General features: G+C 50.4%; 1 protein-coding gene across 1 annotated transcript in view; it reads left to right on the forward strand.

The window, feature by feature from the left end:
• TFR2 (transferrin receptor 2) overlaps positions 1-21,115 on the forward strand; it is a 153,390-nt gene that overhangs the window by 23,335 nt on the left and 108,940 nt on the right. Inside the window, exon 2 of the mRNA XM_086946189.1 lies at positions 15,423-15,493. Within this exon, the coding sequence (XP_086802315.1) occupies positions 15,461-15,493 (33 nt within the window). The 5' untranslated portion in view covers positions 15,423-15,460. The remainder of the gene's footprint in view (positions 1-15,422; positions 15,494-21,115) is intronic.

Here is a 21,115-nt window from a genome sequence, read left to right on the forward strand (position 1 = left end):
AAACACCAAAGGAGCCTGCAAAGAGTCTCTCTGCATAGGTTAACTGAGGAGCTGCAATTAACATGTTGCCCACTTAGGCACCTATTATAAGCTTCCTGTGTGGAATTCCATTCCACCTAATTACAAATGGGGCGGTTTTCCCGCAACCAAATTTCCTGGGTGCGGAAACACTGAACCCAGTTTTAGTGGCTATAAAATCCAGCCAGTAAAATCACATCGGAAATGGTTTGCAGTGCAGCCAGGCCCCAGTCCTCAGCCCCCGCCCAACCTTCCACCAAGGCATAGAAGGGACATGTAACGTTCCCCTCAGATAGCCAAGATCCACTTATTCCCACGCCCATCCTTCCCACCTCCCGCTCCCTCACCTCGTATACATTTACCACCTGCTCAGAACAGGCGATAAACATTTGTGCTAAACCCCATGGAACAGGAAATTACAGTAAAAATGATCCCCCGTAAATCTGGGCGTGACCTACGACCTTTACTCGTAATAGATGAATATGTGTGGGAAAATAAAATGTAGATTACAAATACCCAGAATTTGAGCACATATATGCGCCTGACTTGTAACCAGGAGCTTAGGGACCGATGTATCATCCTAGCAGTTTGCGAGTCCTTAATATCGATTTTTAGCGAATCACTATTAAGGACTCTGAAAATGCAATGTATGTAGGAATCGCAATAATAGTTGCGATTCCTACCTATTTCTTAATTACGAATTGCAAATTGCGGTACACAATTAAGGAATACCTTACCATTCATTCCTATGGGCCTTGAGGCTCATAGGAATGAATGAGAAGAGATTTGCAATTTGCAAGTTCCCATTAGGTACTCGCACATTGGAAATGCAGTTTCAAGGGTGCAAGGGTGTCAAAAGGACACCCTGTTGCACCCCTGTAATATGTATGTGTGCACATGTGGCGCACATACATGCCCTAAGGGCATGTATGTGCTCCACATGGCACTTTGAAAAATGCAAAAAAGTGAATTTTTCAAAGAATTGCAAATTACCACCAGCTTAAAGTTGGTGGTAATTTGCGATTTCTTAAGGAAAATCCCACAACTTGGGTGCTTCCAGAATTGCCTTTAAGGAATCTCAATATGCGATTCCTTAAATGCAATTCACAAAATAGGGAATCGCGATTTTTGTGATTCCCTATTTAGCGAGGGCCTTTTGGGATGATACATCCCAAAAGGCTTTTTCCCATTCGGAAACGGGCTGATTCTGAGAATCGACCCGTTTGCAAATGGGAATAAGACTTCATACATCTGGCCCACAGTGCTTCGGTACTACACTCCGGACAACTAGCTCTTCCAAGTTGTGGACCGCTGGAAGCAGTACATTGTACTCGTTTTGGACTTCAGAAGGACCTCTGAGGCAGGGCACTGTGTTGCGGATTCCTTCTCAGGTCGGTCTTAGCTCAGGGCCATGGGAGAATGGTGGATCCGCTGCCCCGGCTTCAGTTATGAGCCGCTGAACTGGATGCTGTGGAGAAGAGCTTCCCTGACCATGAGCAGATGGAGACGAAGTCCAGCTGACACCAACCTGGAGAGGACCGACTGGAAGCGACAGCTGCCCAGGAGCCTGACAACAATGCGCCTCTGGATCAAAGAAGAACTGAAGACTTTCAGATACCCAAGGACGACCACTGCTGGTGAGCCTGGTCTACCCATAGACCTGCACTTGTCCGCCTCATCTGCCAACTGGTAGTGAGCACCTGGGCTCACGACCCAATGGTGGGCAAAGTCAGTCACCTTGAAGAGGGTGCTGCACCCGCAGTATGATTTTGGAGTATGCGTCTCTTCTAATTTTGAGTCCGAGGAGAAACCCTCAGTTTTGGTGTTTGATAGTCAATCGCCTGACTGCCTTCATATTGTGGGGTGAGAGCCCTTAACTCTAAACCGAATAAAACATCACTCCATGACCCAACTTTTTATCACGGTTACAAGTTTTGATGTCACCTAACCCTAAACTTCATTGCTTTGGCAGAAAGCAGCACATGTAGAAAGAGGAGAAAACAAGGAGAAATAAAGATGTTCCTCCTTCTCAAGCCTCCCAGTGCATTACTTGCAGGTCCTCTTCCCCCAGTTTCCCGTCCTGCATGGGTCCGCCCTCTGCTTCAGTCTGTGGTCACTAACCATGCACTTGGTTATTGTTAGCCTGTGGGTAGTGTTTATATTTTCAGAGGTCACAGTCCCTGTTAAAGGTTCTGTAACATTGCATCATGTGTTGTGTCATTACTTGTCGTTGGTTTCACAGTGGGTTATTTGCTGTTCTTCAGCACTGCAGTCTGCCAACATGCACTGTTCTGTATGTTTCCTTCTTGTTTGTCTTTATTGAGTTACACTGTAGTCTAGCAGATATAATTTTTTTTCTGGGTGTTTGCTTTTCTTGTCTTCTTGAGTGACTCTGAAATCTGGCAGAGATCCATTTTTTCTGGGTGTTTGCTTTGTTATGTCTTCAAAGAGTTACACTGCAGGCTGCCAGAGATACACTTGTAGGGTGTTTACTTTTTGCTGTGTCTTCACTGAGTTACTCTGCAGTCTGGCAGAGATACATCTCTTTGGGCGTTTGCTTCTTTTTGCGTCTTCATGAGTCAATCTTCAGTCTGAAAGATATCGGTTTTTCTGGGTGTTGCTTCTAGGGTCTTCAATGAGTTACAATGCAGTAAAGCAAAGAAACATTTTTCCGTGTGTTTGCTTCTTGTGTGTCTGCATGAGTTGTACTGTAGTCTGGCAGAGGTACATGTTTATGGGTGTTGGCTTCTTGTTGTCTCATTGTGATTTACACTGTATTCTGGCAGAGATACATTTGTTTGGGGGTGTTTGCTTGTTGTTGCGTCTTCATGGAGTTACAGTGTCGTTTGGCTGAGATTAATTTTTCTGTATGTTTGCTTCTGGTTGTGTTTTTAGGAGTTAGACTGTAGTCTGGCAGAGATACAGTTTTCGGTGTGCTTACTTCAGGGGTTGCACTATTGTGTAGTTTCCACCAATCCATAGGATCTGCGTGTTTGTAGACAACATAAACTTTGGGTGAGGTGTCTAGACTGATTCCAAGCACCCCGCTGGATATTTTGGCCCAGAGAACAGCTAACTCACAGTGCCACCGTAAGCCCCCTAACCTTACCAGGAAGCGAATGGTTTCTGGAACCACTGAACATGACAACCCTGATGCCACCGGGATCGTGGAAACAGATCAGAACCTTTCGCTCAGTCACTTGTGCTTACTCGTTCTCAGAGAAATATACAAAGAATACACTATGGGATGTTTCAATATATATATTGAACCAACGTTATATAGACTATATATGCTGAGATAATCAGTAGACCGAAGCAGATGAAAGTGATTACGAGCACCAAAAGAGTGAACAGTAGACACAGTTCTACCATGGTGTTGAACCAGTAATCATATGCAGGCATAGAAACAAGCCAGTAATCTCGCGTACTGCTACTATGCAAAACTCTACTCTGTGTGTACGTAGAGTGTATGTAGGTGTGAAGCCAAGAATCCCCTCAAGGGACTTTCCAACCCCATTACCTAGTGGGAGAGAATGTAGGATCCCGTCTTGGTCACGAACTGGACACCCCATCACAGAGATGTCAGACCGCTGCATTGTGAAGTATCAGCATGCAGGGACCCTTGTCATTGTGATAATGTTATGTGAAGCTGGATGTGTAAACAGAAGCATTTTCAAAGCAACAAATCCAACATTGTCACACTTGCGAATATGTGCAAAAGGTTGCGGCAGAAATGTAATTGTGAAGAAAAGAGAACAATGTAAGAAAACAGGCCGCATTGCTACATGGACCTAACCCGGCACATGACAGCACTGTAGCATGGCACAGAAACAGTTTTCTGGGTGTTGGCTATTCATTGATTCTTCATGGGGTTATACAGTAATCTGGGAGAGATACATTTTTCAAGGCTTTATGTTCAGGTTGTGTTTTCATGAGTTACACTGTAGTCTGACAGAGATACTGCTTTCGGGGTGTTTACTTCTCGGTCTGTCTTCATTGGTTACACTGTAGCCTGGCAGAGAGACATTTTGCTTCTCATTGTGTGCTCTTGAGTTACCCTGCAGTCTGGGAAGGATACATCTTTCTGAGTGTTTACTTCTCGTTGTGTTTTCATGAGTTACCCTGCAGTCTGGGAGGGTAACATCTTTCTGTGTGTTTCCTTCTTGGTGTGTGTTTTTGAGTTACCCTGCAATCTGGGAGGGCAACATCTTACTGGGTGTTTGCAGGGTAACTCAAGAACACACAACGAGAGGCAAAAAACCCAGAAAGACATATCCCTCCTAGACTGCAGGGTGACTTAAGAACACACAACGAGAGGCCGTCTGGGAGGGATATGTCTTTCTGGGTGTTTACTTCTTGTTGTGCCTTCTTGGGTTACCCTGCAGTGTGGGAGGGATGCATCTTTCTGGATGTTTACTTATCGTTGTGCCTTCTTGAGTTACCCTGCAGTCTTGGAGGGATGCATCTTTCTGGGTGTTTGCCTTTCGTTGTGTCATCATAAGTTACCCTGCAGTTTGGGAGGGATGCATCTTTCTGGATGTTTACTTCTCGTTGTGTGTTCTAGAGTTACCCTGCAGTCTTGGAGGGATGCATCTTTCTGGGTGTTTGCCTTTCGTTGTGTCATCATAAGTTACCCTGCAGTTTGGGAGGGATGCATCTTTCTGGATGTTCACTTCTCGTTGTGCCTTCTTGAGTTACCCTGCAATCTGAGAGGTATTTCTCTTTCTCCGTGTTTACTTCTTGTTGTGCCTTCTTGGGTTACCCTGCAGTGTGGGAGGGATGCATCTTTCTGGATGTTTACTTCTCGGAGTGCCTTCTTGAGTTACCCTGCAGACTTGGAGGGATGCATCTTTCTGGGTGTTTGCCTTTCGTTGTGTCATCATAAGTTACCCTGCAGTTTGGGAGGGATGCATCTTTCTGGATGTTCACTTCTCGTTGTGCCTTCTTGAGTTACCCTGCAATCTGAGAGGTATTTATCTTTCTCCGTGTTTACTTCTCGTTGTGTCATCATAAGTTACCCTGCAGTCTGGGAGGGATTCATCTTTCTGTGTGTTTACTTCTCATTCGTTGTGTGTTCTTGAGTTACACTGCAGTCTGGGAGGGATACTTGTTTCTTGGAGTGTGCTCCTTGTTGTGTCTTCATGGAGTGACACTACCGTCTGGCAGATAGTCACAGACAACCCTCTCTTTTCTTGTAGTAAAGGCAGGTCACAAACCCATCAGCCTTGTCATTCCAGTAAACAAAGGAATGTTGACAAGAGAGGGCAGGGCCATGGTGGCTATATAGGCAACACTCCCCACCCAATGAGATAGCATGCATGATGGAATAAATAAATACACAACACAAGTTTTTGTTTGGGAAAATATTGCTGCAGGTTTATTCCATACAAAAGTATGCAACATGGTGGGTTATCTTACGGGCGATCCAAGGGCAGGCAGCGGTAACCAACCTATGCTGCCCTGCCCGCCTGATGAGCCAAATTGCACTGTGGCCAATCCAATCAGTGCTAACAATTACGGTGTGCCCCCCCCCCCCTAGGATCACATGGACCACCATCTTACTCACGCCCCTTTCAGGGCGCAGCGTTGCAAGGCAAGCCCTCGGTTGTTTAGGCTTAGAACCGCCCTCAGGACTATCGGGGTGCCGACGATTTTCTTCCAGGGATCTGCCACGAGGACTCCTGGGATTTGGCTCTGGCACCCCTAATGTGCTCTTAAAGAGGTACCTTTCTGTACCCTTCTGCCTCCAGATTGCCCTGTAACTCCGCCACAGCTTGGGGGCGGCCCCCGTTGCCTACAGAGCTCCCCCCAGCACTGCTACTTTCCTCACCTGCAACCCGCTATTTCCAGGGCCTCCTTCATATCCAGTAAGAACAGATCCATGCCCACCTGTGACAAGTGCTCCGCATCTTTGTCAAAATACCCATTGGTGTTCGCCTGTGTTAGCCCATGGCTGATGAAGCCAAAGCCCCTTCGGTCTGTGCACTTGCGCATCGCACTGTTTATCCTTTTCGGGAATGTTCAACTGCCTCACAAGACTTGTAGGAATGTGATGGTCTCCTGGGTGGGAACGCTACACTTAACCATAGGTATGTTACCCTTCAAGCTAATGTAGGCTCCAACCTCCTGCAACCTGTATTTGCAACCCTTCTAGCCCTTTCTGTGCCCAACACCTGTTTCCCTGATTTTTGGGACAGTAGCACACTTGTTAGCTGACCACTTCCACATCCAACCTATCTACGATGACTGTCAGGGCGGGGAATTTTATGCATAACTGAAGCAACCTGTAACCTGCCCTGGGAGCAGAGTGCACATACTTTGTTGAAGTTGACCAGACATTTGCACAGACCTTAGTGAATGCTAAACCATGGCGAAAAGGGATGTTTGCACTGGGCACACTGTTGCAGTCACAGCACCCTTTTGTAGTGACAACTCACGCCACCTGCCCGGCTTGCTTAACTAAAGCTCGATCATTGATACACACACACCTGCTAACCCGCAGGTCACGAGTCCAGCTCACAGGAGGGGGTGCAGAAACATCTGGGGTGGAGAAGGGGCAGCTGCAACACCCCAAACACCCCCACTGAAGCTATGTTCCTGCTGGTTAGTTACACGTGCGCACAGCCCCTGCGCTCTCTTTGGGGGGCCGCGCAGACTGTCTCATTCTACAGCCTCTATCACTCTCTACTGCAGGCTGTCTGTTCTGTCTCATTCCACAGCCTGTGCCTGAGGGAGAGGTGTGGCGCAGCGGCCAGGGCGACTGACGCTGGAATCTGGGGATCACGGTTCGATCCCCAGCTCCAGCGGCAGGTTAGCCCAGCACCATATGACTCTGGGCAATAGCTTGCTTAATCTTCCCGACGGCCCCCAGCGCCTAGAGACCCTTACGGGTGATTGTGCGCTTTACAAATGTGGATTGTTATTATTATTATGCCCCTCTCGGGTGCAGGCTGTCTCATCTTGTAGTCTCTGTGCCTCTCATGTATAGGCTGTCTCATTTCACAGCCTGTGTCCTTCTGGTGCATGCTGTCTCATTTCACAGCCTCTGTCCCCCTCAGGTGCAGGCTGTCTCATCTCACAGCCTCTGTCCCCCTCAGGCGCAGGCTGTCTCATCTCACAGCCTCTGTCCCCCTCAGGCGCAGGCTGTCTCATTTCCCAACTTGTGTCCCTCTCAGGTGCAGGCTGTCTCATCTCACAGCCTCTGTCCCCCTCAGGCGCAGGCTGTCTCATTTCCCAACTTGTGTCCCTCTCAGGTGCAGGCTGTCTCATCTCACAGCCTCTGTCCCCCTCAGGCGCAGGCTGTCTCATTTCCCAACTTTTGTCCCTCTCAGGTGCAGGCTGTCTCATCTCACAGCCTCTGTCCCTCTCAGGCGCAGGCTGTCTCATTTCCCAACGTTTGTCCCTCTCAGGTGCAGGCTGTTTCATTTCCCAACGTTTGTCCCTCTCAGGTGCAGGCTGTCTCATCTCACAGCCTCTGTCCCTCTCAGGTGCGGGCTGTCTCATTTCCCAACCTTTGTCCCTCTCAGGTGCAGGCTGTCTCATCCCACAGCCTCTCTCCCTCTCAGGTGCGGGCTGTCTCATTTCCCAACCTTTGTTCCTCTCAGGTTCAGGCTGTCTCATTTCACCCTTTCTGCCACCTCTGTGATGTGTTCAGGGGTACTGAGGGGCTCATTCACCCCCTGCCCCCACCTCATGGATGCCGAGAGTGCAGAAAGTCTCATTTCGGCGCCGCTGCTCTCTCTTTCGGTCTCCCATATATACATTGTACTGTCGCAGAGCCCGGTCCTTCCCCGAGTGACTGCTGTAACCACTGGCGCGACTCTCGGCTCCAAACATTGCTGGGGCTGTGACTGGTACAGACTGTCTCATTCATAACCTCCTGTCTATGGAGGGGGGGGGGGTCTCATGAGTAGAGACTGTCTCATTGACAGTCACCTGCTCCCTTTGTAGGTACTGACGGTCTCATTGGCTGTCTCCTGCTCCCCTCTGTGGGTACTGAATGTCTCATTGGCTGTCTTTTTCTCCCTCTGTGGATACTGACTGTCTCATTGACAGCTTCCTGCTCTCTCTGTGGGTTCTGACTGTATCATTGGCTGCCTCCTAATCCCCCTGTGGGTACTGACCTTCTCATTGACTGTCTCCTGCTCCCCTCTGTGGGTACTGACTGTCTCATTGACTGTCTCCTGCTACCTATGCCGGTACTGACGGTCTTATTCGCAACTTCATCTCCATTGGGGGATCTCATGGGTACTGACTGTCTCGCTGACTGCCTCCTGCTCCCTTTGTAGGTACTGACAATTGCATTTCACAGTCTCATCGTCATTGGGGGTGTCTCATAGGTACAAACTGTCTCATCGACTGTCTCCTGCTCCCTCTATGGGTACTGACTGTCTCATTGACTGTCTCCTGCTCCCTCTATGGGTACTGACTGTCTCATTGACTGTCTCCTGCTCCCTCTGTGGGCACTGACTGTCGCATTCCACAGCGGTACCGCCTCGCTGGGTGTCGCTTGGACAGACAGCCTGATACCAGCCGCTACCTCTCTGAATGTCAGGGCCAGTTCAGAGTGACACATCCTCTCCGTGCCTCCCATATATCCAATGCCCCCCGCCTCTCCCTGATCCCCCCCCCCCCCCCGCCCGTGCACCGACCCTACTCCTTTATTTATTTAAGACAGTTCTATAGAGCGCGAACTTTGCCCAAAGGTGTCCGAGCGCTTTACAAAAGAACCAGGTAAGTTCTGAATGTCAGGGGCAGTGCAGACGAACTCCCAAGCTGCCACGTGTAAACACCCCCCCCCCTCCCCCCACCCGTGTCCATCCCCTACTGCTCTCTGAGTGTCAGGGGGCAGTGCAGACAGACACCGCGCCCCTCTCCACGGCTCCCACATACATACACCCCATATACAGGCTCTGCCACTCTCGAAAGCCCGGGCACGGCGGGCAGTGGCGTCTGCCCCCGCCCCCAGCCCTCCCAGCATAGCCCGTGCCCGCTCGGCCGCTCCACCAGTGACACAGGCTGTCCCAGCTGATAACCCCGGGCCTGGGCGGGGGGAGGCGGCCCCCAGGGCTGGGCCCTCCTTGCATCACCGATAGCAGAGCGCAGGGCCTTATCTGGGGAGCAGAGGCCCACGGAGTCACGTACGTTAACCGAGCCCCTTCCATCCCGGGGCCATCCCACCGCAGAGGCAGGTGATCGATAATATTGTTAAGGGGCAACTCAGCAGCAGCTCTGATCAATGCTGTCCATCGTCGACTCTGTGGGAGCCCCCGGGTCCATCTGATCAATATCTAACTGAACAAGAACAGTCGGATCGAATCTATTATCAAAGCATTATCAACTGGTGCCTGAGGGACCTAAATCTGTGATAATACAGAGAAAGTATCTCTGCTGAACCCCAGATCAGTACTATTAACGATGGGTGACTCCGCGGAACCCCTAATCAATAATAATATCAACGGATAACTCTGCTGAATTCCAGATCAATAGTATTATCGATAGGTAACTCAGCTGAACCCCTGATCAATAGTATTAACGATGGGTAACTCTGCTGAACCCCCAGATCAATCGTATTAACGATGGGTAACTCTGCTGAACCCCAGACCAATAGTATTATCGATAGGTAACTCAGCTGAACCCCTGATCAATAGTATTAACGATGGGTAACTCAGCTGAACCCCCAGATCAATAGTATTATCGATAGATAACTCTGCTGAACCCCTGATCAATAGTATTAACGATGGGTAACTCTGCTGAACCCCCAGATCAATCGTATTAACGATGGGTAACTCTGCTGAACCCCAGACCAATAGTATTATCGATAGGTAACTCAGCTGAACCCCTGATCAATAGTATTAACGATGGGTAACTCAGCTGAACCCCCAGATCAATAGTATTAACGATGGGTAACTCTGCTGAACCCCCAGATCAATAGTATTATCGATAGATAACTCTGCTGAACCCCTGATCAATAGTATTAACGATGGGTAACTCAGCTGAACCCCCAGATCAATAGTATTAACGATGGGTAACTCTGCTGAACCCCCAGATCAATAGTATTATCGATGGGTAACTCAGCTGAATCCCTGATCAATAGTACTATCGATGGGTAACTCAGCTGAATCCCTGATCAATAGTATTATCGATGGGTAACTCTCCTGAACACCCAGATCAATACTATTATCGATAGATAACTCTGCTGAACACCCAGATCAATACTTTTATCGATAGGTAACTCATCTGAGCCCCAAATCAATTTGCATCTCCTGTAAACAGTTGATAGAATGCGTTTAAGTCATACAGACAATTTTTAAGGAATATTTTTAGTTTGTGAAAATAGACACTTAGAAACTTTTCTGCTGAAAACCAGACAATGGATTCCTATGGAAGGAAATACAAGTTAATGGTAAGTGTGGTTAGAATTACTTTTCAGGATCAGTACTGGGCTCAAAGAAGTAGCACTGAGGTCACTCCTGATAACAGGTGAGTAAAATGGAATTCGTAGTTCGGCTGATTTTATAGGAATTTTATAAAGTTCAAAAACTCCACACTTGGAAGAATTTCCAAGTGAAACCAGTCAATGATAGCCTATGGAAGGAAATTCACATAGCAGGTAAGTAGTGTTATTGTTACTTTTTCTTACTCAGTGGTGTATCCTGGATCCAGCACTGGTGCATCTCCTGTAAACAGTTGAAAGAATGCATTTAGGTCATACAGGCGATTTTTTAGGAATATTTGTAGTTTGTGAAAATAGACACTTAAAAACTTTTCTGCTGAAAACCAGACAATAGATTCCTATGGAAGGAAATACAAGTTACTGGTAAGTATGGTTAGAATTACTTTTCAGGGATAGTGCTGGGCTAAACGAAGCAGCTCTGAGGTCACTCCTGATAACAGGTGAGTAAATCAGAAATCGTAGTTCAGCTGATTTTAGAGGAATATTTGTTCAATGGTGAAGGAAGGGGGCGGGGCTTAAGGTGACTTGTGTGCAAACACGCCCTGTGTCGCGTTTTAAGTTGCATAATTAAGTGCCCTTGTATCCCGAGTTCCCCTGGGGGACAACTAGCCCACCAGGTACCTCCAGTATGCACCAGGAGGCTGCGTTGCAGAGAGGTGTTCAGAGGCCACGCCCCTTTTTAAAACACACTGCAACGCAGCTCAGTGGCGCTTACTGGAGGTACCTGGTGGGCTAGTTGGCCCCCAGGGGATCTCTGGATTGAAGAGGAATTAATTCCCCAACTTAAAACGCGCCACAGGGCGTGTTTGCACACATGTCACCTCAGGCCAGCCCCCACCCTTCACCACTGTGCAAACGCGCCTGTGGCGCGTTTTAAGTTGGGGGATTAAGTCCCCTTGAATCCTGATGTCCCCTGGCGGCCAACTAGCCCACCAGGTACCTCCAGTAAGCGCCACAGAGCTGTGTTGCAGAGAGGTGTAAAATGGGGCATGGTCTCAGAACACCTCTCTGCAACGCAGCCCCCTGGCGCATACTGCAGGTTCCTGGTGGGCTAGTTGGTCCCCAGGGATCCCCAGTATTCAAGGGGAGTTCGTTCCCCTTCTGCAAACGCTCCAGGGGGCGTGTTTGCAGAGTGGTGCATGGAAGGGGCAGGGCCTAGGGACTATCGCATATTTTTTGTCAATGTTTTTTTTGAGGACCAGGGGTCCTGGTGGGATCCCCTGAGCAGGCCTAGGGGGACAGGGTGTGTCTACCCTGCCCCCTTTTCGTATTTTGCGGCGTTTTTTTTTTTTTTTGGAACGCCTGAGTCCTAGGTTATTTTTCAGACACCTGTTTTGGGGGGTCTGTGGGTGGGCCTTGAATTATAGTCTGATGACTGGCATAGTGGTGCACGGGAGACAGCTGAGGATTCAATTATGGTCTTAAGGCCATCCAAATGTTTTGTGGTGGCGGCTTTCCGATGGAGTGCTGCGGGGTGGTTGGGCGGGGGAGGGGCAGGCTGGGGGGTAGTAATCTCCGGCATATGGGCAAACAGAGTTAAGTAAATAAATAAAGAAATAAAGCAATTTACATTGCACACGCTGCAACGCCAACTCGGCGATGCAGCGTGCGCAATGTCAATTGTTTTATTTATTTATTTATTTACTTTCTGTGCGCGTAATAAATGCCCATAACATAACATAACATAACGTTAGGCCAAATGCCAGTATTTACTACCCCCCACTCTGCCCCTCCCCGCCCGACTGCCCCACAGCACTCCATCGGCGAGCCGCCACTGATGGTTTGTGTGGGGGGATTTGGACCTCTGTCTTCTTAGGGCCAGTATTGTATTGAGACATTTATGTAGCGCACACAAACCCTATGTTGGGCGCTAGACCACTTGCCTACCTCTGAGGCACTCTACACCATGTAGCTTGCTTGGTTGGATGTGTGTTGTCTTAGGTTTCATCCTCTGTGGGCTGCGCTTCCATGTTGCGCATGAGGCCCCCTGAGGTGAGCTATACTTTCATGGGGCGCAGCTCTTAGCGGTGTGAAGGCGTGTGAGGGATAAGCACGCGGCCTGTGGTTGGCAGTGAGTTGGCAGCTTTGGGCAGCTCGGCCCGTCCCTTTATGGTATTTCTTCTGATCCTCGTCCACTTACCTGCTTACTGCACAGTCCACTCTGATATTTTGTTTAAAAGTTTATGGTTCTGAGCAGGCGTAGGTTGGAGGGGGGGATGGTGGAGGGATCTGCTGGGATGGTCTTTTTTAATATCATCTGGTTTGTAATTGTCATTGTGAGATGTAAAGAAGCGGTCATGGCACAGATGTACCAAACTGTCAGACAGCGCAGCGCAACTACCAAAGCTGCTGCTCTGTATAGTGCGCAGCCGCGGTCCGTGCAGGTAACAGCGGTGGGGCGGGGTGAGGGGGTATTTCGAGGGACGATACATCCTCTCTCGAAGTCCTACCTTACCGCCCCACCGCTGTTACCTGCGCAGACCGCGGCTTATTGCGTGACGGGGAAGAAGGAGGAAAGTGCCATATTTGCAAAGCTATGGCACTATCTGATTTCTCCCTGGCACAGGCGCACAATCATGCTGACGAGCGCCACGCACACACCTTAACGCCACGGTGCTAAGGTGCCTGGGTGAGTCTAGCATAGGTTTCTTACTGGGAGGGTACTCTTCAAGTACAAAACACTATACCGAGACAAACTTTAAAACCGTTCCCACTTTGGGCGCCTGCTCTAGAGTGTGGCACAAGCGGGAAAAGAAAGGAGGAATAACACTTGGTTCCTTTTTAACATCTGCTTCAAAGTGGGGTTCATTTTTGAGGTAAAATGCAGTACGCTACTGTTAGTAGAGAGGGTTTTGTGCAAAAACCATGAGTGGTTTCAGGGTATGCCGATACCACCCACGGATCGCCCCTTTGGCACGGGGTATCACCAAACAGCGCGTTGCATTGCTTTGTGTTACTTTCAGACAACCTTGCAGGGCAACACAGGTTTTGCACGGGAAAGTGAAATAACAAAAAAACATTTTGCGTGGGTTTGCGTCACTTTTGTGAAGTTAAACCCAGTGCAAAAGGTTTGTAAATCCAGCCCTTAGTACATAGTTAGTTGGGACCCACAGCAGTGACCTGAACTAGAGTCCCCCATTGGCCAGCGGCATGTGTCCCATCTCTTCAGTTATTCCCCCCTGTACAGCTGGTGACGGGTGGCTTGCTGCTGTGGTCTGGTATGGCTCCGGTGATGGAGGTGACCTGTAGCGGTTTAGTTGTCTATTAGTACCGGTTTGGGGCCCGCTTTGCATGTCAGTGATATTTATCGCTAATGACATGCAAAGTGGGCGTACCCAAACTGTTAGCGACTGAAAGCAGTCGCTAACACAGCTATCGCCTATTAGCAAGGCAGGCATAGCGATAAAAAAAATCGCCCTAAGCGTGATTATCACTATAATCTAACGCCTGCTAAAAACATGACTTACCTGTTTATCCAATGGGAGACGGCTCTTCAGGTTAAGTCCCCATTGGCGTTAATGCGTGAATATCGCTGGATTTCCAGCGAAATTCACGCATTGTGCCACTATCACTGGATATTTTAGCACAATGGAGGAAAACGTTGCTAATAGCAGGTTTTCTCCGCTAAAATATCCAGCGATAGGCAGCGATAAAAAAAAAATGCGCTACACGCCTTTAGCGATAAATATTGCTATTTCTTGCTAATATGCCGCTGAGTGTTATGGTATTAGTATTAGTGAGGGGAGGAGAGTTATGCAGGAAGTGACGTCACCATATAACACCCATCTAAACACAGGTCTGCCCTTCATAACTTTCCTGGACATTTAAAGTTGTTTGTGTACAAGAACGTTTTCTGGTTGGGCTGTTGCATTTCTAGGACCTGGGGTTGACTGAGCCCTGTGGTGGCTTCTAAAGCCCGTGTGATGGGTTCTAAAACCTGTGTGGTGGCTTCTAAAGCCCGTGTGATGGATTCTACAGCCCGTGTGGTAGCTTCTAAAGCCCCGTGGTGGCTTCTTAAGCCCTGTGGTGGCTTCTAAAGCCTGCGTGGTGGCTACCTAAGCCCTGTGGTGTCTTCTAAAGCCCTGTAGTGGCTTTTAAAGACCAGTGGTGGCTTTTAAAGACCAGTGGTGGCTTTTAAAGCCCTGCGGTGGCTTCTAAAGCCCTCTGGTGGCTTCTTAAGCCCTGTGGTGGCTTTAAAAACCTGTGTGGTGGCTTCTAAAGCCCGTGGGTTGGCTTCTAAAGCTCATGTGGTGGCTTCTTAAGCCTGTTTTGTGACTTTTAAATTCTGTGTGGTGGCTTCTAACGCCCTGTGGTGTCTTCTAAAGCCCTGTGGTGTCTTTAAAGCCCTGTGGTGGCTTTTAAAGCCATGTGGTGGCTTCTAAAGCCTGTGGGGTGGCTTTTAAAGTCCTGTGGCGGTTTTTATAGCCCTGGGGTGGCTTCTAAAGCCCTGTGGTGGCTTTTAAAGCCATGTGGTGGCTTCTGAAGCCTGTGTGGTGGCTTCTAAAGCCCGTGTGGTGGCTTCTTAAGCCCTGTGGTGGCTTTTAAAGCCCCGTGGTGGCTTTTAAAACCCGTGTGGTGGCTTCTTAAGCCCTGTGGTGGCTTCTAAAGCCCTGTGGTGGCTTTTAAATCCCTCGTGGTGGCTTCTGGAGGCCGTGTGAAGTTTTCTTGAGGTCACCAGGTTGCGGTGAGGGTTCAACAGGAGAGTATCGGGCTCCTGCCCAAAGTTCACGACCTGGGACAGGACGATTCATTCTTTAAATATATCATTAGTACAGTGCCTGCTCCCAGGCGGTCACGCTTCGAAGCGCTGCGTGCCAGAGGCAGAGACGCGCACATGCGGTTTCTTGAAGGCCTCCGTGAGATTGGAGCTCGGAAGGGCGTGGGGTGGGCCGGGTGGGGCGCGATAAGACGGGCCGCCCTCTCACTGGCATTGGTGTGTCTCCCACAGACTGCAGTCTCTTCTGAGAGGTGCTTCGAGGACAAGGCATGGACTCCGTGAAGTCACTCTTCGCCAGCGAGGTAAGGAGACCTGCGCTCTCCCGCTCTGTGCTGAGGCCCCCGGGGCCCTCTCTTCTGTCCCTCTCTCCCCCGGGGCCCTCTTCTGTTTCTCCTCTCCCAGGGCCCTCACTTATGTTCCTCTCTCCGGGCCCTCTCTTGTTTCTCCTCTCCCAGAGCCCTCTCTTGCTTCCCCTCTCTCCAGGCCCTCTCTTCTGTTTCTCCTCTCCCCGGGGGCCCTCTTTTCTGTTTCTCCTCTCCCCGGGGGCCCTCTTTTCCGTTTCTCCTCTCCCCAGTCCCTCTCTTGTTTCCCCTCTCTCCGGGCTCCTCTCTCCCGTTTTCCTCTCCCCGGGGCCCTCTCTTCTGTTTCTCCTCTCCCCGGTACCCTTTCTTATTTCCCCTCTCCCAGGGTCCTCTCTTGTTTCTTCTCTCCCCGGACCCCTCTCTCCTGTTTCTCCTATCTCCGGGCCCTCTCTTGTTTCTCCTATCTCCGGGCCCTCTCTTGTTTCCCCTCTCCAGGGCCCTCTCTAGTTCCTCCTCTCCTCGGACCCTCTCTTGTTTCCCCTCTCCTCGGACCCTCCGCGTCTGAGGCCTTACGTCTGCTCTCCTCCTCCTTTCCTCTGAACCTGACGCAGCTGGGCCCCTTCTACCCACCCCTCCCATCCCGAGGGCCTCCACCTTCTCCTTCACCCCTACTCTGAGACATTACCTCCCCTCCTGTCTCTTCTTCCTGATACTCTCAGCCCCCCCCCACTTTATTCTCCTCTCATTTCCTCCTATCACGAGGCCTCAGACCCCCGTCTTGTCCTAGTCCACGCCTTTCGTCAGCTCTTCTCCTTCCCTTCTTTCCGACCCTCCTTTAAAGAGGCCCTCCTGAACCCCACACCTCTCCTCCTCAGCCAGAGGTCCTCACCCTCTCTTCTCTTTCCCTTCTTCTCCTCCCCTTCCATAAAGGGGCCCTCCTTAACCCTACTCCTTTCCTCCTTATCCCTAGCCAGAGGTCCTCCTCTGTCTCTTCTCCTCTTCTATAAAGAGTCATTCCTTAATCTTTTTTTTCCCCTTCCTCCCTAGCCAGAGGTCCTCCTCCACCTCTTCTCCGTTCCTTCTTCTCCGTCCCTTCGATAAAGAGGCCCTGCTTAACCCAACTTCTTTCCTCTGTCCCGCATTGCCAGAGGTCCTGGCCCCTCTCTTCTTCTAACTCTTCATTCTTTCCCTTCCTCCCTAGCCAGAGGTCCTGGCCCCTCTCTTCTTCTAACTCTTCATCTTTCCCTTCCTCCCTAGCCAGAGGTCCTCGCCCCTCTCTTCTTCTAACTCTTCATCTTTCCCTTCCTCCCTAGCCAGAGGTCCTCGCCCCTCTCTTCTTCTAACTCTTCATCGTTCCCTTCCTCCCTAGCCAGAGGTCCTCGCCCCTCTCTTCTTCTAACTCTTCATCTTTCCCTTCCTCCCTAGCCAGAGGTCCTGTCCCCTCTCTTCTTCTAACTCTTCATCTTTCCCTTCCTCCCTAGCCAGAGGTCCTCGCCCCTCTCTTCTTCTAACTCTTCATCTTTCCCTTCCTCCCTAGCCAGAGGTCCTGGCCCCTCTCTTCTTTTAACTCTTCATCTTCCCCTTCCTCCCTAGCCAGAGGTCCTGGCCCCTCTCTTCTTCTAACTCTTCATCTTTCCCTTCCTCCCTAGCCAGAGGTCCTGGCCCCTCTCTTCTTCTAACTCTTCATCTTTCCCTTCCTCCCTAGCCAGAGGTCCTGGCCCCTCTCTTCTTCTAACTCTTCATTCTTTCCCTTCCTCCCTAGCCAGAGGTCCTGGCCCCTCTCTTCTTCTAACTCTTCATCTTTCCCTTCCTCCCTAGCCAGAGATCCTCGCCCCTCTCTTCTTCTAACTCTTCATTCTTTCCCTTCCTCCCTAGCCAGAGGTCCTGGCCCCTCCCTTCTTCTAACTCTTCATCTTTCCCTTCCTCCCTAGCCAGAGGTCCTCGCCCCTCTCTTCTTCTAACTCTTCATCTTTCCCTTCCTCCCTAGCCAGAGGTCCTCGCCCCTCTCTTCTTCTAACTCTTCATCTTTCCCTTCCTCCCTAGCCAGAGGTCCTCGCCCCTCTCTTCTTCTAACTCTTCATTCTTTCCCTTCCTCCCTAGCCAGAGGTCCTCGCCCCTCTCTTCTTCTAACTCTTCATCTTTCCCTTCCTCCCTAGCCAGAGGTCCTCGCCCCTCTCTTCTTCTAACTCTTCATCTTTCCCTTCCTCCCTAGCCAGAGGTCCTGTCCCCTCTCTTCTTCTAACTCTTCATCTTTCCCTTCCTCCCTAGCCAGAGGTCCTCGCCCCTCTCTTCTTCAAACTCTTCATCTTCCCCTTCCTCCCTAGCCAGTGGTCCTCGCCCCTCTCTTCTTCTAACTCTTCATCTTTCCCTTCCTCCCTAGCCAGAGGTCCTCGCCCCTCTCTTCTTCTAACTCTTCATTCTTCCCTTCCTCCCTAGCCAGAGGTCCTCGCCCCTCTCTTCTTCTAACTCTTCATCTTTCCCTTCCTCCCTAGCCAGAGGTCCTGGCCCCTCTCTTCTTCTAACTCTTCATCTTTCCCTTCCTCCCTAGCCAGAGGTCCTCGCCCCTCTCTTCTTCTAACTCTTCATCTTCCCCTTCCTCCCTCGCCAGAGGTACTCGCCCCTCTCTTCTTCTAACTCTTCATCTTCCCCTTCCTCCCTAGCCAGAGGTTCTCGCCCCTCTCTTCTTCTAACTCTTCATCTTTCCCTTCCTCCCTAGCCAGAGGTCCTGGCCTCTCTCTTCTTCTAACTCTTCATCTTTCCCTTCCTACCTAGCCAGAGGTCCTCACCCCTCTCATCTTCTAACTCTTCATCTTTCCCTTCCTCCCTGGCCAGAGGTCCTCGCCCCTCTCTTCTTCTAACTCTTCATCTTTCCCTTCCTCCCTAGCCAGAGGTCCTCGCCCCTCTCTTCTTCTAACTCTTCATCTTTCCCTTCCTCCCTGGCCAGAGGTCCGGGCCCCTCTCTTCTTCTAACTCTTCATTCTTTCCCTTCCTCCCTGGCCAGAGGTCCTCGCCCCTCTCTTCTTCTAACTCTTCATCTTTCCCTTCCTCCCTAGCCAGAGGTCCTGTCCCCTCTCTTCTTCTAACTCTTCATCTTTCCCTTCCACCCTAGCCAGAGGTCCTGGCCCCTCTCTTCTTCTAACTCTTCATCTTTCCCTTCCTCCCTAGCCAGAGGTCCTCGCCCCTCTCTTCTTCTAACTCTTCATCTTTCCCTTCCTCCCGAGCCAAAGGTCCTCGCCCCTCTCTTCTTCTAACTCTTCATCTTTCCCTTCCTCCCGAGCCAGAGGTCCTCGCCCCTCTCTTCTTCTAACTCTTCATCTTTCCCTTCCTCCCTAGCCAGAGGTCCTCGCCCCTCTCTTCTTCTAACTCTTCATCTTTCCCTTCCTCCCTAGCCAGAGGTCCTCGCCCCTCTCTTCTTCTAACTCTTCATTCTTTCCCTTCCTCCCTAGCCAGAGGTCCTGGCCCCTCTCTTCTTTTAACTCTTCATCTTCCCCTTCCTCCCTAGCCAGAGGTCCTGGCCCCTCTCTTCTTCTAACTCTTCATCTTTCCCTTCCTCGCTAGCCAGAGGTCCTCGCCCCTCTCTTCTTCTAACTCTTCATTCTTTCCCTTCCTCCCTGGCCAGAGGTCCTCGCCCCTCTCTTCTTCTAACTCTTCATTCTTTCCCTTCCTCCCTAGCCAGAGGTCCTGGCCCCTCCCTTCTTCTAACTCTTCATCTTTCCCTTCCTCCCTAGCCAGAGGTCCTCGCCCCTCTCTTCTTCTAACTCTTCATCTTTCCCTTCCTCCCTAGCCAGAGGTCCTCGCCCCTCTCTTCTTCTAACTCTTCATCTTTCCCTTCCTCCCTAGCCAGAGGTCCTCGCCCCTCTCTTCTTCTAACTCTTCATTCTTTCCCTTCCTCCCTAGCCAGAGGTCCTCGCCCCTCTCTTCTTCTAACTCTTCATCTTTCCCTTCCTCCCTAGCCAGAGGTCCTCGCCCCTCTCTTCTTCTAACTCTTCATCTTTCCCTTCCTCCCTAGCCAGAGGTCCTGTCCCCTCTCTTCTTCTAACTCTTCATCTTTCCCTTCCTCCCTAGCCAGAGGTCCTCGCCCCTCTCTTCTTCAAACTCTTCATCTTCCCCTTCCTCCCTAGCCAGTGGTCCTCGCCCCTCTCTTCTTCTAACTCTTCATCTTTCCCTTCCTCCCTAGCCAGAGGTCCTCGCCCCTCTCTTATTCTAACTCTTCATTCTTCCCTTCCTCCCTAGCCAGAGGTCCTCGCCCCTCTCTTCTTCTAACTCTTCATCTTTCCCTTCCTCCCTAGCCAGAGGTCCTGGCCCCTCTCTTCTTCTAACTCTTCATCTTTCCCTTCCTCCCTAGCCAGAGGTCCTCGCCCCTCTCTTCTTCTAACTCTTCATCTTCCCCTTCCTCCCTCGCCAGAGGTCCTCGCCCCTCTCTTCTTCTAACTCTTCATCTTCCCCTTCCTCCCTAGCCAGAGGTTCTCGCCCCTCTCTTCTTCTAACTCTTCATCTTTCCCTTCCTCCCTAGCCAGAGGTCCTGGCCTCTCTCTTCTTCTAACTCTTCATCTTTCCCTTCCTACCTAGCCAGAGGTCCTCACCCCTCTCATCTTCTAACTCTTCATCTTTCCCTTCCTCCCTGGCCAGAGGTCCTCGCCCCTCTCTTCTTCTAACTCTTCATCTTTCCCTTCCTCCCTAGCCAGAGGTCCTCGCCCCTCTCTTCTTCTAACTCTTCATCTTTCCCTTCCTCCCTGGCCAGAGGTCCGGGCCCCTCTCTTCTTCTAACTCTTCATTCTTTCCCTTCCTCCCTGGCCAGAGGTCCTCGCCCCTCTCTTCTTCTAACTCTTCATCTTTCCCTTCCTCCCTAGCCAGAGGTCCTGTCCCCTCTCTTCTTCTAACTCTTCATCTTTCCCTTCCACCCTAGCCAGAGGTCCTGGCCCCTCTCTTCTTCTAACTCTTCATCTTTCCCTTCCTCCCTAGCCAGAGGTCCTCGCCCCTCTCTTCTTCTAACTCTTCATCTTTCCCTTCCTCCCGAGCCAAAGGTCCTCGCCCCTCTCTTCTTCTAACTCTTCATCTTTCCCTTCCTCCCGAGCCAGAGGTCCTCGCCCCTCTCTTCTTCTAACTCTTCATCTTTCCCTTCCTCCCGAGCCAGAGGTCCTGGCCCCTCTCTTCTTCTAACTCTTCATCTTTCCCTTCCTCCCTAGCCAGAGGTCCTCGCCCCTCTCTTCTTCTAACTCTTCATTCTTTCCCTTCCTCCCTAGCCAGAGGTCCTGGCCCCTCTCTTCTTTTAACTCTTCATCTTCCCCTTCCTCCCTAGCCAGAGGTCCTGGCCCCTCTCTTCTTCTAACTCTTCATCTTTCCCTTCCTCCCTAGCCAGAGGTCCTCGCCCCTCTCTTCTTCTAACTCTTCATTCTTTCCCTTCCTCCCTGGCCAGAGGTCCTCGCCCCTCTCTTCTTCTAACTGGATGTATGTCACTACCACGCACGCGGTACAACGAAGTACCATTACAACGCGGTTGTAACAACGCAAGTCGTTACAACGACTTGCGTTGGGGGGGCGCAAATTAAAAAAATATAATTTACTATTCCAACACCAGTCCCCGTGGATAGTAGGGAAGGTGTTGGGATAGTAAATTAAAGG

The sequence above is a fragment of the Lissotriton vulgaris genome, chromosome 12 (genome assembly GCF_964263255.1).
Source record: "Lissotriton vulgaris chromosome 12, aLisVul1.2, whole genome shotgun sequence".
Classification (NCBI taxonomy): Eukaryota; Metazoa; Chordata; class Amphibia; order Caudata; family Salamandridae; genus Lissotriton; species Lissotriton vulgaris.